Source organism: Oncorhynchus mykiss, chromosome 3 (genome assembly GCF_057628025.1).
Source record: "Oncorhynchus mykiss isolate SJ-2025 chromosome 3, ASM5762802v1, whole genome shotgun sequence".
NCBI classification, from domain to species: domain Eukaryota; kingdom Metazoa; phylum Chordata; class Actinopteri; order Salmoniformes; family Salmonidae; genus Oncorhynchus; species Oncorhynchus mykiss.
Window position 1 is genome coordinate 52,140,876 of NC_143024.1, and position 16,826 is coordinate 52,157,701.

The window sequence follows — 16,826 nt, forward strand, 5'->3', positions numbered from 1 at the left end:
GCTGGCTCTGGACATCCATGCCTGGATCTCACAGCTAGCTGGCTGCTATCCGTGTGACTATCGGCTTTCGTCGATTCCGGAGCTAACATCAATTGTTCCGGAGCTAGCCAGCTGAAGAGTTCCATCAGTCACTCCTGGGCTGCAGTCACCTATCCGGACCCGTTTTGCTGCCTGCGCGGAGCCCCACCGGGCCTTCACAGCTGGACTGCCGACGTTGTCTACCCGAGGGAATTGTCCGGCTGGCTCCTCCGGCACAACGTTGCCTGGGCGCCCATCTGCGGCCTGCTAGCCGTTGGCTATCTTATCAGCTGCTATCTGAATAGACAATCGGACAATTTTTATTTTATTTTATTTTTATTTCTTCATGTATTTTTCTTCTTGGGCCTCTATAACTATATCTATTGTTTTTATTTTTGTTGTTGTTGTGTGATTTGGATTAATCCCCTCTACCACACGGAAACCCACTAATCTACTGACAGAACGCAAGAGTTGGCTAATAACAGACCTCCTATGCTAGCTTGCTACCGATTTAGCTGTCTAAATTGCCGTGACCCCCAACCAACCTCTCCACTCACTGGACCCTTTTGATCACTCGACTAAGCATGCCTCTCCTTAATGTCAATATGCCTTGTCCATTGCTGTTCTGGTTAGTGCTTATTGGCTTATTTCACTGTAGAGCCTTTAGTCCTGCTCATTATACCTTATCCAACCTATTAGTTCCACCACCCACACATGCAATGACATCTCCTGGTTTCAATGATGTTTCTAGAGACAATATCTCTCTCTTCATCACTCAATACCTAGGTTTACCTCCACTGTTTTCACATCCTACCTTGCCTTTGTCTGTACATTATACCTTGATGCTATTTTATCACCCCCAGAAACCTCCTTTTACTCTCTGTTCCAGACGTTCTAAACGACCAATTCTTATTGCTTTTAGCCGCACCCTTATTCTACTCCTACTCTGTTCCTCTGGCGATGTAGAGCTGAATCCAGGCCCTGCAGTGCCTAGCTCCACTCCTATTCCCCAGGCGCTCTCTTTTGACGACTGCTGTTTTCAACCAAGATCTCAGCGATCACTGCCTCATTGCCTGCATCCGTAATGGGTCAGCGGTCAAACGACCTCCACTCATCACTGTAAAACGCTCCCTGAAACACTTCAGCGAGCAGGCCTTTCTAATCGACCTGGCCGGGGTATCCTGGAAGGATATTGATCTCATCCCGTCAGTAGAGGATGCCTGGATATTTTTTTGAAATGGCTTCCTAACCATCTTAAATAAACATGCCCCATTCAAGAAATTTAGAACCAGGAACAGATAAAGCCCTTGGTTCTCCCCAGACCTAACTGCCCTTAACCAACACAAAAACATCCTATGGCGTTCTGCATTAGCATCGAACAGCCCCCGTGATATGCAGCTGTTCAGGGAAGCTAGAAACCATTATACACAGGCAGTTAGAAAAGCCAAGGCTATCTTTTTCAAGCAGAAATTTGCTTCCTGCAACACTAACTCAAAAAAGTTCTGGGACACTGTAAAGTCCATGGAGAATAAGAACACCTCCTCCCAGCTGCCCACTGCACTGAAGATAGGAAACACTGTCACCACTGATAAATCCACCATAATTGAGAATTTCAATAAGCATTTTTCTACGGCTGGCCATGCTTTCCACCTGGCTACTCCTTCCCCGGTCAACAGCACTGCACCCCCCACAACAACTCGCCCAAGCCTTCCCCATTTCTCCTTCTCCCAAATCTGCTCAGCTGATGTTCTGAATGAGCTGCAAAATCTGGACCCCTACAAATCAGCCGGGCTAGACAATCTGGACCCTTTCTTTCTAAAATTATCTGCCGAAATTGTTGCCACCCCTATTACTAGCCTGTTCAACCTCTCTTTCGTGTCGTCTGAGATTACCAAAGATTGGAAAGCAGCTGCGGTCATCCCCCTCTTCAAAGGGTGTGACACTCTTGACCCAAACTGCTACAGACCTATACAGTGCCTTGCGAAAGTATTCGGCCCCCTTGAACTTTGCGACCTTTTGCCACATTTCAGGCTTCAAACATAAAGATATAAAACTGTATTTTTTTGTGAAGAATCAACAGTATCTCGGACCTGCCTGGTGTGTTCCTTGTTCTTCATGATGCTCTCTGCACTTTTGACGGACGTCTGAGACTATCACAGTGCAGGTGCATTTATACGGAGACTTGATTACACACAGGTGGATTGTATTTATCATCATTAGTCATTTAGGTCAACATTGGATCATTCAGAGATCCTCACTGAACTTCTGGAGAGAGTTTGCTGCACTGAAAGTAAAGGGGCTAAATAATTTTGCACGGCCAATTTTTCAGTAAATGTCGTTCCACTTCATGATTGTGTCCCACTTGTTGTTGATTCTTCACAAAAAAATACAGTTTTATATCTTTATGTTTGAAGCCTGAAATGTGGCAAAAGGTCGCAAAGTTCAAGGGGGCCGAATACTTTCGCAAGGCACTGTATCTATCCTACCATGCCTTTCTAAGGTCTTCGAAAGCCAAGTCAACAAACAGATTTCCGACCATTTCGAATCTCACCATACCTTCTCTGCTATGCAATCTGGTTTCAGAGCTGGTCATGGGTGCACCTCAGCCACGCTCAAGGTCCTAAATGATATCTTAACCGCCATCGATAAGAAACATTACTGTGCAGCCGTATTCATTGATCTGGCCAAGGCTTTCGACTCTGTCAATCACCACATCCCCATCGGCAGACTCGACAGCCTTGGTTTCTCAAATGATTGCCTCGCCTGGTTCACCAACTACTTCTCTGATAGAGTTCAGTGTGTCAAATCGGAGGGTCTGCTGTCCGGACCTCTGGCAGTCTCTATGGGGGTGCCACAGGGTTCAATTCTTGGACCGACTCTCTTCTCTGTATACATCAATGAGGTCGCTCTTGCTGCTGGTGAGTCTCTGATCCACCTCTACGCAGACGACACCATTCTGTATACTTCTGGCCCTTCTTTGGACACTGTGTTAACAACCCTCCAGGCAAGCTTCAATGCCATACAACTCTCCTTCCGTGGCCTCCAATTGCTTTTAAATACAAGTAAAACTAAATGCATGCTCTTCAACCGATCGCTACCTGTACCTACCCGCCTGTCCAACATTACTACTCTGGACGGCTCTGACTTAGAATACGTGGACAACTACAAATACTTTGGTGTCTGGTTAGACTGTAAACTCTCCTTCCAGACCCATATCAAACATCTCCAATCCAAAGTTACATCTAGAATTGGCTTCCTATTTCGCAACAAAGCCTCCTTCACTCATGCTGCCAAACATACCCTTGTAAAACTGACCATCCTACCAATCCTCGACTTTGGCGATGTCATTTACGAAATAGCCTCCAATACCCTACTCAACAAATTGGATGCAGTCTATCACAGTGCAATCCGTTTTGTCACCAAAGCCCCATATACTACCCACCATTGCGACCTGTACGCTCTCGTTGGCTGGCCCTCGCTTCATACTCGTCGCCAAACCCACTGGCTCCATGTCATCTACAAGACCCTCCTAGGTAAAGTCCCCCCTTATCTCAGCTCGCTGGTCACCATTGCATCTCCCACCTGTAGCACACGCTCCAGCAGGTATATCTCTCTAGTCACCCCCAAAACCAATTCTTTCTTTGGCCGCCTCTCCTTCCAGTTCTCTGCTGCCAATGACTGGAACGAACTACAAAAATCTCTGAAACTGGAAACACTTATCTCCCTCACTAGCTTTAAGCACCAACTGTCAGAGCAGCTCACAGATTACTGCACCTGTACATAGCCCACCTATAATTTAGCCCAAACAACTACCTCTTTCCCTACTGTATTTAATTAATTAATTTATTTTGCTCCTTTGCACCCCATTATTTTTATTTCTACTTTGCACATTCTCCCATTGCAAATCTACCATTCCAGTGTTTTACTTGTTATATTGTATTTACTTTGCCACCATGGCCTTTTTGCCTTTACCTCCCTTATCTCACCTCATTTGCTCACATCGTATATAGACTTGTTTATACTGTATTATTGACTGTACGTTAGTTTATCCCATGTGTAACTCTGTTGTTGTTTTTGTCGCACAGCTTTGCTTTATCTTGGCCAGGTCGCAGTTGTAAATGAGAACTTGTTCTCAACTGGCCTACCTGGTTAAATAAAGGTGAACTAAAAATAAAAACATTGTTGGTTTGGGGCTCTTAAGTAAGCATTTCACTGTTGTATTGCATGTGACTAATACAATTTGATTTGAAATGTATTAACTAGGTTGGAGGCTGACTGGTCAAGCTCTGTTTTTATCATTAAACATATTCTGATTTGCATGTACACAGTCGGAAATAGGCAATTTTATGCAGTCTATCTATAATTCCATTTTAAATTTGGCTCCCCAGTGCGGGCTTACATCCTGGCTATTTTGACGTTCTGCAGTTTCTTCCCTTCCTAGCCTGTCACGTGGCATGGTTTCCATAGTAACGTGTCAGTTTTGGTTGTTTTGATGCGTTGCTAGACTGAAGCAAACTGTGGATGTCCTAGCAACAAACAAGCACTTTACGTGTAGATATAGCTAGCGAACTAGCTAAACTATTGTTATATTTTTACAGTAGGAAGCTTTCTAGCTAGTAAACCGTTCCTGAAACGTAGCTAGCAAGGTACTGAAAGGTAAGCCTAACGTTAGCTAGCTAGCTAGCTTTGGCTATCAGTGTCATGGTTGAGTTATCTACGTTAGCTAACTAGCTAGCAAGCAGGCTCCTTAATAACTCATTTGTAACTAACAGTAACGTTAATCTAACTAAAGTTAGCTAGCTAAATTATATAATATGCTAAATTATCTCCAGGCTAACGTCACTGTGGTTACTCAAATTAACTAGCTAACGTAGCTAGGTCCTTCTAATAGATTTATTTCGGTCTGGCACCATGCTATGTCGTGACCCCTTTAAAAAGTTTAGTTAATCTTGTTTCAATGTTCTAGAGTTGGTGGCCAAAGCGGGCCAGTGAGGAGGTCAGAATGTCGGGCGACCTGGTAGGAGTGTGGGAAGTGGCCCTGAGCGATGGAGTCCATCGGATTGAATTTGAACATGGCACAACCACGGGGAAAAGGGTAATCTACATAGACGGAAAGGTAAAACTTGATAAATAATGGTTACGTTACACTTAACCCTATTTATTAGACAAGCAGACAAAACGTCAAGCATCAACAAACTCGGAGAATCTCTCCAACTCACTCCCCCTCTCTGTTTGAGATTGAGTGGTAGCTTCTCTTGATCTCCCTCAATGGCAGTCACATTCAGAGAACCATTTGACATGTCAGTCTTTGCCATGTTGTGTGTGTGTATATATATATATATATATATATATATATGTGTATATATATATATATATATATATATATATATATATATATATATATATATATATATATATATATATATTTGATTACAATTACTACTCGGGTACTGTCAAAAAAGTAAATGTAGGCATTTTGAATGTAGGTGTAATAACAGTATGACAATAACATAGAATCACACTGAATTATTGGACCTCTTGCATTTGTCCCTTTGCCTCAGGAAATTATAAGAAGAGACTGGATGTTCAAGCTGGTGGGAAAGGAGACCTTCAATGTAGGAAGTGCGGCTACCAAAGCGACCATTAACATTGACGCAGTGAGCGGCTTTGCTTACGAATACACCCTGGAGATCAATGGAAAGAGCCTGAAAACGTACATGGAGAACCGCTCCAAAGTCACCAACACTTGGCTGCTCAACCTGGACGGCATCGACTGCAGGGTCGTCCTGGGTAAGATATGTGCCCTATGTGTCCATTTCCTCTCCCCAGCTTTTATTGCAAACATACAGTGTGTCAACCACTATAAGGGAAAACTGAGATTGAACACTGCCTGTCTTTTTGAGCCATTGAGATTTATTTACAAATTGCCAAAGATTGCTGTGGCAAATTTGTATTTTGTGGATGTTTGCAAAGCACCTCCCACAAAATATAAATTACATCAAATTACTCAAGTCTGAATGCTGATAGGCTATGTCAGCCACTCTGGAACTTCAAAGTGAAGTAGATGGGTTCAAAATAAACGTCACTGTTTTTAAAATGCCCCATAGTAATGTTAGGTCTGACTTGTCGTAACACAATGACAGGCAATGGTGCAAAAAAAATCTATGAACTTGTCACAAACCCATGTGTTCGGTTATTGGTTGTTGCATTTGTTAGTTTGAGGATTTGGAACTGACAATTATCATTGCATTAGCTAGGCTATAGTACCTTTGATGGTTCACTATTGAACAGAGTGGGCATGACTGTAAAAACATTCACTCCTAGTGTGGTTAGTATAGTGTTAGCCTATTTCTTTATGCTACAGCCCTTAAAACTTGCGCCCTTCAACAATCAAAACAAAGACCACCAGAATACCAACACTTATCTTACACTGGTGGTATGTCATGGATGAGGCTGTTATTTTTATAGCCTCTAAACTCCACACCACCATCCTAGGGCTTATGGAAAACAGTAGGCCTTGTAACTGTTCCAGACTGGGAAAGACAGGTAGCCCAGAGGTTAAAGAGGTGGGCCAGTAACCAGAGGGTTGCCAGTTCCAATCCTAAGTCTGAGGGGGAAACCAAGAGCTGGATGAGAGCTGGCAAATGGAGATGCCATCACCTGGTGTTGTGCCCTTGAGCAAGGCACCTCTCACCTAAAACTCTGCGCTTCCGAGTGGCACAGCGGTCTAAGGCACTGCATCTCAGTGCTAGAGGCGTCAAAAAACAGACTCTGGTTCGATCCCGGGCTGTATCACAACTGGCTGTGATCGGGAGTCACATAGTGCGGCACACAAATGGCCCAGCGTCGTCCGGGTTAGGGGAGGGTTTGGCCGAGATAGGCCGTCATTGTAAAAAAAAAAAAAAAAAATGCTCCAGGGGCTCATTTCTAAGGCCAAATTATTATTTTTCTTCTTCATTTGGCACTTTGCCACCTGTCCTCTACGCCACTGCCCAGATAAGTTCAGATATCATGTGATACTGTCCCCTTTTCTAAGAAATGGCTCAGATGGGTTGGCCGGTCTAGCGGTAATAACGCATCCTCTGGCACGTCTACAGTGTCAGCATAGGTTCGAATCCGGCCTACTTTCCCCACTGTTATACTCTCACTATCTGTTTTAATAGAGTCTGAAAACACCTTTAAAAAAAATACATCTATTTTACCATTGCATGTAAAAATGTTAAACTGAAGACACCACGTCATTTTTGGACACATTTTATTGACATGGTAGCGCCACGGATACGGCAGCGTCACGCTCGCTAGCAAAATAGTGTAGAAGCAATTGCCTGACTGTAAACCATTTTAAGTGGCTAGCTAATCATCTTGGCAAACTGTGGCGGGAAACAATTAACTTATTTATCATTAATTAACCACTGCAAATGCATTTGCTAACAAACACAACGCTGTCTCCAAAGTCAAGGTTTCTCCAGCAATATTTACTTGACGTTCTTTGACGTCTCCACTTTACAAGCTCAGGATCCACTTGTGTTGGTAGGCAGTTAATTGTATGTGTTCCTTGATTGTATTTGGCAACCCTGTCCCTGTATTCATAGAGAGAAGCAACTGGTTGGCGTGAAAATGGACGCGGTCATTGACGCGGCTGATTTGTAGAGGCCCCCATCTTGGCGGTGTAGATCATTTTTATAACTTTTAGGCCAATTTCCTGCAATTCTACATATTTCTCCATGGAGCGGATATTTTTTTTTCTGTTTTAAAATACTTTTTTCTACAATTCTACACATTTTTCGCAGCTCAGAGAAAATTTTAAAGCTACTTTCTTCCTGCAATTCTATGCATTTTGTTATGGATAATTCTGTGTTCCTTTGCTCAAACAAAATAAATGATGCTCAATATTATTTTATAATATTATTTTTGGAATTTTCTATTCTACCTGACTGTCTAGCTTTTATATTGGTGATTGTTAGTTCTCAAAGACTATATTATTAAAAAAAATATATATACAGTTGAAGTCGGAAGTTTATATACACTTAGGTTGGAGTCATTAAAATTTGTTTTTCAACCACTCCACAAATTTCTTGTTAACAAACTATAGTTTTGGCGAGTCAGTTAGGACATCTACTTTGTGCATGACACAAGTAATTTTTCGAACAATTGTTTACAGACAGATTATTTCACATATAATTCACTGTATCACAATTCCAGTGGGTCAGAAGTTTACGTACACTAAGTTGACTGTGCCTTTTAAACAGCTTGGAAAATTCCAGAAAATAATGTCATGGCTTTAGAAGCTTCTGATAGGCTAATTGACATAATTTGAGTCAATTGGAGGTGTACCTGTGGAAGTACTTCAAGGCCTACCTTCAAACTCAGTGGCTCTTTGCTTGACATCATGGGAAAATCCCAAAAAATCAGCCAAGACCTCAGAAAATAAATTGTAGACCTCCACAAGTCTCGTTCATCATTGGGAGAAATTTCCAAATGCCTGAAGGTACCACGTTCATCTGTACAAACAATAGTAACCAATTATAAACACCATGGGACCACGCAGCTGTCATACCGTTCAGGAAGGAGACGCGTTCTGTCTCCTAGAGATTAACGTATTTTGGTGCGAAAAGTGCAAATCAATCCCAGAACAACAGCAAAGAACCTTGTGAAGATGCTGGAGGAAACAGGTACAAAGCTATCTATATCCACAGTAAAACGAGTCCTATAGCGACATAACCTGAAAGGCTGCTCGAAAAGGAAGAAGCCACTGCTCCAAAACCGCCACAAAAAAGCCAGACTACAGTTTGCAACTGCACATGGGGACAAAGATCATACTATTTTGAGAAATATCCTCTGGTCTGATGAAACAAAAATAGAACTGTTTGGCCATAATGACCATCGTTACCATCGTTATGTTTGGAGGGAAAAGGGGGAGGCTTGCAAGCCGAAGGACACCATCCCAAACATAAAGCACGGGGGTGGCAGGATCATGTTGTGGGGGTGCTTTGCTGCAGGAGGGACTGGTGCACTTTACAAAATAGATGGCATCATGAGGGTTGAAAATTATGTGGATAATTGAAGCACCATCTCAAGACATCAGTCAGGAAGTTAAGCTTGGTCGCAAATGGGTCTTCCAAATGGACAATGACCCCAAGCATACTTCCAAAGTTGTGGCAAAATGGCTTAAGGACAACAATGTCAAGGTATTGGAGTGGCCATCACAAAGCCCTGACCTCAATCCCATGGAAAATTTGTGGGCAGAACTGAAAAAGTGTGTGCGAGCAAGGAGGCCTACAAACCTGACTCGTTTACCCCAGCTCTGTCAGGAGGAATGGGCCAAAATTTACCCAACTTATTGTGGGAAGCTTGTGGAAGGCTACCCAAAACATTTGACCCAAGTTAAACATTTAAAAGGCAATGCTGCCAAATACTAATTGAGTGTATGTACATTTCTGACCCACTGGGAATGTGATGAAAGAAATGAAAGCAGAAATAAATCATTCATTCTCACATTTCACATTCTTAAAATAAAGTGGTGATCCTAACTGATTTAAGACAGGGAATTATTACTAGGATTAAATGTCAGGAATTATGAAAAACTGAATTTAAATGTATTTGGCTGAGGTGTATGTAAACTTCCGACTTCAACTGTAGGTCATTATCTTTTCTACATACTTTATATCTGGTTTTAGTTGTTTCAGTTTACACTGAAAGGGTCCCCCCCCACTGTTTGGATTTAGGTGACCCGAAAAAAACACTTAGGTAGACCACCCAAGAATTTCAATGGCATAAAAATCCCTGAGTCCATCACCCTTGCTCTCAGAAACAATTGAAGTGTTATGCACACTACCCTTAAGTCACATCTACTTTAAATGAACAGTTTAATTGAATGTGCTCTCTAAATAATTACATGAAAAATAACACTGAAGGAAAACACCAATTAATTTAATTAGGCCTATAACCAACACAATGCCATCTCGATAAAGGATAGCAGGAGAGCATTTGAAAGAGACTGGAGAAATCCAGGTTAATTTTCAGTTCTATTGGTAATTTTGACTCAAGCTCCTTTGACATCACTCAAAAGCTTATCTGAACATAGCCTAAGAAAAATGCTTTACGTTGGCAGAAGCCAAGTCACAGCTAACTTAAAGGCATGTTCTCATGGTGATCATCAATCAGGAGTACAATATGCGCTGCTTACATTCTGTGTATCCTGAAGTATTTTATTGATGTTTGCCTAATATGTGTTATTTCTCTTTCCACAGAGAAAGACACTATGGATATTTGGTGTAATGGACAAAAAATGGAGACAGCGGTAAGCATCTTCCCTCCAATCATGCTGAGAATCACTTAGCAAAAAGATGAATAGTAACAACGCGGATGCCCCGTCTACCGGGCAATCTGTTTATTTCCTGTGTTTGAGGGGTGCAAAATCGACGTCACTTAAATCTTGCTGGATCAATTGCTTTTATTATAATCAAATTATATTTGTCACATGCGCCGCATACAACAGGTGTTGACCTTACAGTGAAATGCTTACTTACAAGACCGTCACCAACAATGCAGTTGAGAAAATACGTTTTAAAAAAAGTAAGAAATAATAACAAATAATAGCGGGGCTATATACAAGGGGTACCGATACAGAGTCATTGGTGTCGAGGTAACTGAGGTAATATGTACATGTATGAAGAGTTATTAAAGTGACTAAGCATAGATAATAACAGAGAGTAGCAGCAGTGTAGAGGGAGGAGGGGTGGGCAATGCAAATATACTGCGTGCACAATTTAGGCAAATTGTGTTCCTCAGGATTAATTTTATTGTTGAACAAACACAATGCTCTCAGTCAAGCCAAAATGTTATTGAACCTCAATCCAGAATGTTTAACAAAGGAGAGGTGAGTTTTGTCTTTCTCTGGGAATATATAAGTGTGCACAATTATTAGGCAACTATTAGTGTGCAGAATTAGGCAACTAAATTACAAAAATAATTTCTCCCAACTCACTTGTTTATTCACCATTTGAGTAAGTGTAACCAATAAGTAACACAAAATGGCAATTAAATAACATTTTTGGCCCTTCAAAAATATTCAGTGACCAATATAGCCCCCTTCTTTTCAATAACTGCCATGAGCCTTCCAGTTTCTTGATCTGTTCACGATCAACTTTCGCTGAAGCAGCAACTACAGCCTCCCAAATGCTGTTCAAAGAGGTGTATTGTCTTCCCTCACTGTAAATCTCACATTTGAGAAGGGCCCACAAGTTCTCAATAGAATTTAAGTCAGGTGAGGAAGGGGGCCAGGTCATTATTGGGGCATCTTTGAGGCCCTTGCTGGCTAGCCAAGCAGTGGAGTACTTTGATGCATGTGATGGAGCATTGTCCTACATAAAGATCATGGCCTTCTTGAATGCTGAGGACTTATTCATATACCACTGCTTGAAGAAGGTATCTTCCAGGAACTGGAAGTAAGTTTGGGAGTTGAGTTTCAGTCCATCTTCAACCTGAAAAGGTCCAACTACCTCATCCTTAATCATAGCAGCCCATACCAGTACCCCTCCTTCACCTTGCTGGCGCCTGACTTGAAGTGGTGCCCTGTGTCCATTACTGATCCAGCCACGGTCCCATCCATCTGGTCCATCAAGAGTCACTCTCATTTCATCTGTCCATAAAACCTTTGAAAAATGTGCCTATAGGTATTACTTTGCCCAATCTTGACGCTTCAACTTCTGAATCTTATTCAGTGGTGGTCGTGTTTCAGCCTTCTTGACCTTGGCTACGTCTCTGAGCACTTGACACCTTGTACTTCTGGACACTCCAGGTAGGTTGCAGTTCTGGAATATGGTGGCACTGGAGGATAATGGGTTCCTGGTGGCTTGACATTTAATGATTCTTTTGCAGTCAATTTGCGCCTTTTCTTCTCCATGCATTTTTTGCGCCACAGCTGACGATTCGCAACAAAACGTTTGATTGTCCGGTGGTCACGCCTCAATAGTTTAGCTATTTAAAGAGTGCTTCATCCACCTGAAAGGCATTTTAAAATGTTTGACTTTTCTGTGTCAATTAAACCTATTTTTTGGCCCATTTTACATGAGGTAATGAAGCTGCCTAATAATTATGCACAGCTTAATGTAAGTGTTATTCACTTTCGCCCTCCCTCATTACACAAATACATATCACCTGAAAATGATTACATTCAAAAAGCATTCAAGTTTGTATAAATTGGAGTTGGAAAACGTGCATAGAAATAAGAAATAAGATCACAATACTCATTTGATTAGCTTGGGGGTAGAAGCTGTTTTAGAAGCCTCTTGGAACTAGACTTGGCGCTCTGGTACCGCTTGCCATGTGGTAGCAGAGAGAACAGTCTATGACTACTAGGGTGGCTGGAGTCTTTGACCATTTTTAGGGCGTTCCTCTGACACCGCCTGGTGTAGATGTCCTGGATGGCAGGATGCTTGGCCCCGGTGATGTATTGGGCCGTACTCACTACCCTTTGTAGTGTCTTGCGGTTGGAGGCCGAGCAGTTGCCATACCAGGCAGTGATGCAACCCATCAGGATGCTCTCGATGGTGCAGCTGTAAAACCTTTTGAGGATCTGAGGACCCATGCCAAATCTTTTCAGTCTCCTGAGGGGGAATAGGTTTTGTCATGTCCTCTTCACGACTGTCTTGGTGTGCTTGGACCATGTTCGTTTGTTGGTGATGTGGACGCCAAGGAACTTGAAGCTCTCAAACTGCTCCACTACAGGCCCGTCGATCAGAATGGGGGAGTGCTCGATCCTTCTTTTCCTGTAGTCCACAATCATCTCCTTTGTCTTGATCACGTTCAGGGAGAGGTTATTGTCCTTGCATCACATGGTCAGGTCTCTGACCTCCTCCCTATAGGCTGTCTCATTGTCGTCGGTGATCAGGCCTACCACTGTTGTGTCAAACTTAATGATGGTGTTGGAGTCGTGCCTGGCTGTGCAGTCATGAGTGAACAGGGAGTACAGGAGGGGACTGAGCACGCACCCCTGAGGGGCCCCGTGTTGAGGACCAGCGTGGCGGATATGTTGTTACCTACCCTTACCACCTGGGGGCGGCCCGGAAGTCCAGGATCCAGTTGCAGAGGGAGGTGTTTAGTCCCAGGGTCCTTAGCTTAGTGATGAGCTTTGAGGGCACTATGGTGTTGAACGCTGAGCTGTAGTCAATGAACAGCATTCTCACATGGGTGTTCCTTTAGTCCAGGTGTGAAAGGGCAGTGTGGAGTGCAATAGAGATTGCATCATCTGTGGATCTGTTGGTGCAATATGCAAATTGGGTTGGGTCTAGGGTTTCTAGGATAATGGTGTTGATTATAGCCATGACCAGCCTTTCAAAGCATTTCATGGTTACAGACGTGAGTGCTACGGGTCGGTAGTCATTTAGGCAGGTTACATTAGTGTTCTTGGGTACAGGGACTATGGTGGTCTGTTTGAAACATGTTGGTATTACAGACTCAGACAGGGAGAGGTTGAAAATGTCAGTGAAGACACTTGCCAGTTGGTCAAATGGCAACTGCGACTCTTTCATACTCTTGTTCGTGCCTTTAGTATTTCCCCATTAACATTACAACCGCAGACATTTTTGTAATGTCCTGTCAAGCACATCCTGTCCAGGGCTCAATGGAATGCGTTGTTTTTCTGTTGCATCGATAAGAATGTTTTGTTGTAGATTTAACTCGTCGTCTCAACACTTACATCACAAGAAAGAGAAGAAAGTTACCTTTTTTGATGGGTGTAAATTTTTTTGGAATTGAATTAAGTAATCATTTAATATAGTTGAAATGTTTACAAATTAATGTGCTGTTATGAAAGCAACTTCTGAAAATGAACACTTGGATTATAGTGATATTATGGCTGATCTCGCAAACAATGTAATGTATGTATCGATGTTATCTAGAGCCAAGTGTGTTGATTTTTAATCCAAGGGTATCTTGCTATTGACACACTTGTTGAATTATGTAACAGAACGTGACAACAATGGTAATTAATGAGTCAGTCTAGACAGCACTGGTATGTGCAGGTACTGTAGGCCTAGACAAAGTAATTTTTGGTGGTTGCAGCCCTGTTCCACACCTTTTTGTTAATGTATTAATATATTAAATACACCCAGTGTATTAATGCAAATGAGGCACATATCATTTTGATTATTTTAACACAAAATATTTTTTTCAATACCTGATACCATTAGAAAATGTATGAGAGGATTCTAGGAAAAAAATTGAGGATAACATTATTTGATTTTATAAACAAGACGCAATAAAACAGGGAAATGCACCACTCCTAACCTCCTAGACCACTTAAAATCAAATTGGCCCTCTATATCCCTCCATACACTCTTAATTTATGTATAATATTTACATTACATTTAAACTTTACTGAAATCTGTTCATCTCTATCTCGTTCACAGGGGGAGTTTGTGGAAGACGGTACTGAGACACACTTCACTCTAAGCGACCATGACTGTTGCATTAAGGCCGTGAGCAGTGGAAAGAGGCGAGATGGCATTATCCACACTTTGCTTGTGGACGGCACAGAGATAGCCGAAACCACAGAGTGATTGTCTGTATAGGTGTTTTGAGCACTTTGTTGGAGTGAAGAAAGCCTTTTTCAAATCAGGGACAAAATAATAGACTGAACATTGGTGCTGTGTGATATTTCACTGTCAAGCTGGAGTCCATGAGGCACCTCTGCACAATGTCTATGATCTTAGATGGTTAACCACCAAAGATCATGGGCATCGGAATAAGGTGCCATTCGGGACACAGAACCTGTCCATGGGCCATGCAGCTCACTTATAATGCATTAATGTGCCAGTAATTTGCTTTTTTGTGTAGGCTGCAACATTCTAAAACAAATTAATTGTAATAACTGGAGCATTTATAAACAGATCTGTCCCGTGCATAGTTGGTAACATCAATGGTATGTTTATGTTAATGATTATTTGATGTCAGCCCTTACAATTAATTAATTCATTGAGTTTAGGCAAGTTTGGTAGGTTGCAAATTATAACGGTTGCAGATAAAGGAAAACCACACTGGGGGTTCACTCAGAATGTTGATGCTGAATTGGAGGTGTTAAGTGTTAAGAATGATTCATCTCAGTTAACCCAGAACTATAGTCTCGCATAATTGGTCAGATACTTGATTATGTTCTGGGTGTTTAGAGAATGAGGATCAAAACCGGAACGAAGAGCTTCACAATCTCTCTTTGCAAGTTACGGGCAAGTCTATGGGCAAAATGTCCACTCCCCTTTGGGAAAAAAGTGCTAACATCTGCAAAATTGCGATTTGTCCAAAGCACCAGAACTAAGGCTGCTCGTTATCCCATGCATCCCGTTGTATTTTGACAGATCTACGCTACCATGTATATTTATGTAGTCTGTCCAGGAGAGATGAAAAACTGACACTTGCCATTGGATATTGACGTGAAAATACACCTGTCCTAAGTATAACGTAAACCTGTCCATGTACCAGTTTTCCTATATCTGTGATTGATTGATTTGGGGTCAATTCAATGGAACGGGACTTATTTTGCTAGATTCTAGCCAGTGTCTGACATGAACGGAATGAACTGTGCTGTTACCCTCAGATTCAATTTATTTTATATCAAAAGAGCACTATATGTATTCAGGTATAGTTACTGCATTGTTTGTATTATGTACACTGCATGACCAAAATTATGTGGACAGACACCTGCTTGTCAAACTTCTCATTCCAGAATCTTGGGCATTAAGTTGGTCACCCCTTTGCTGCTATAACAGCCTCCTCTCTTCTGGGAAGAATTCAGCCACAAGAGCGTTAGTGAGGTCGGGCACTGATTAGGCCTGGCTTGCAGTATGCGTTCCAATTCATCCCAAAGGTGTTCGATGGGGTTGAGGTCAGGGCACTGTGCAGCCTAGTCAAGTTCTTTCACACCGATCTTGACAAACCATTTCTGTATGGACCTCCTTTTGTGCACGGGGGCATGGTGATCTTAGGCTTGTGTGTGGATGCTTGGCTATGGAAACACATTTCATGAAGCTCCCGACGAATAGGTCTTGTGCTGATGTTGCTTCGAGAGGCAGTTTAGAACTTGGTAGTGAGTGTTGCAACCGAGGACAGAATATTTTTACGCGCTACACACTTTAGCACTCAGAGGTCCCGTTCTGTGAGCTTGTGTGGCCTGCTACTTTTCGGCTGAGCCGTTGTCACTCCTAGACTTTCCACTTCACAATAACAGCACTTACAGTTGACCGGGGCATCTCTAGCAGGGCAGAAATTTGACAAACTGACTTGTTGGAAAGGTGCCATCCTATGACGGTCCCACGTTGAAAGTCACTGAGCTCTTCAGTAAGGCCATTCTACTGTCAATGTTTGTCTATGGAGAATGTTTGTCTATGGAGATTGCATGGCGGTGTCCTCGATTTTATACAGCTGTCAGCAACGGATGTGGCTGAAATAGCCGAATCCACTCATTTGAAAGGGTGTCCACATACTTTTGTATATATAGTGTATATTTTGTTTTGTGTGTCGGGTGTTTCAACATGTTTGTAATGTGTATATTTTGTTGAACTTGTCAGACATTACTTATTTTATTAAATCCATGTAATTTCACTCAAAGTTGACCCTTATTGTCTTTGTCTAGAATGTTAAAACCACTTTCAGAATCAGTGTGACCTCGCCAACCTGTGTCACATATGCTGTAGTCAACTGTGGTGGAACATGTAGCCAAGGCCTAGTTACCTAGAGTAGACCCTGCAGAAAATGGATAGGTCTCTTGAAATGGTACATTACTACGTTATTTGTGAAGTGAAAGCTAAGAGATA

The 16,826-nt window shown here is 42.1% G+C and overlaps 1 protein-coding gene across 2 annotated transcripts; it reads left to right on the forward strand.

Annotated features, from left to right (window-relative positions):
- The first annotated feature begins 4,465 nt into the window (after positions 1-4,465).
- Positions 4,466-16,620, forward strand: LOC110519969 (fas apoptotic inhibitory molecule 1). 2 transcript variants are annotated; one of them, XM_090229520.1, is made up of 5 exons: positions 4,466-4,674; positions 4,985-5,134; positions 5,580-5,808; positions 10,269-10,318; positions 14,430-16,620. In XM_090229520.1, exons 2-5 carry the CDS (start codon positions 5,021-5,023, stop codon positions 14,577-14,579), a joined length of 543 nt encoding a protein of 180 aa, XP_090085646.1. In that variant the 5' UTR covers positions 4,466-4,674; positions 4,985-5,020; the 3' UTR covers positions 14,580-16,620. The 2 variants fall into 2 exon arrangements, with proteins under 2 accessions (XP_090085646.1, XP_021452571.1); XM_021596896.3 differs by having other exon boundaries at positions 4,482-4,664.
- Positions 16,621-16,826: the final 206 nt, after the last annotated feature.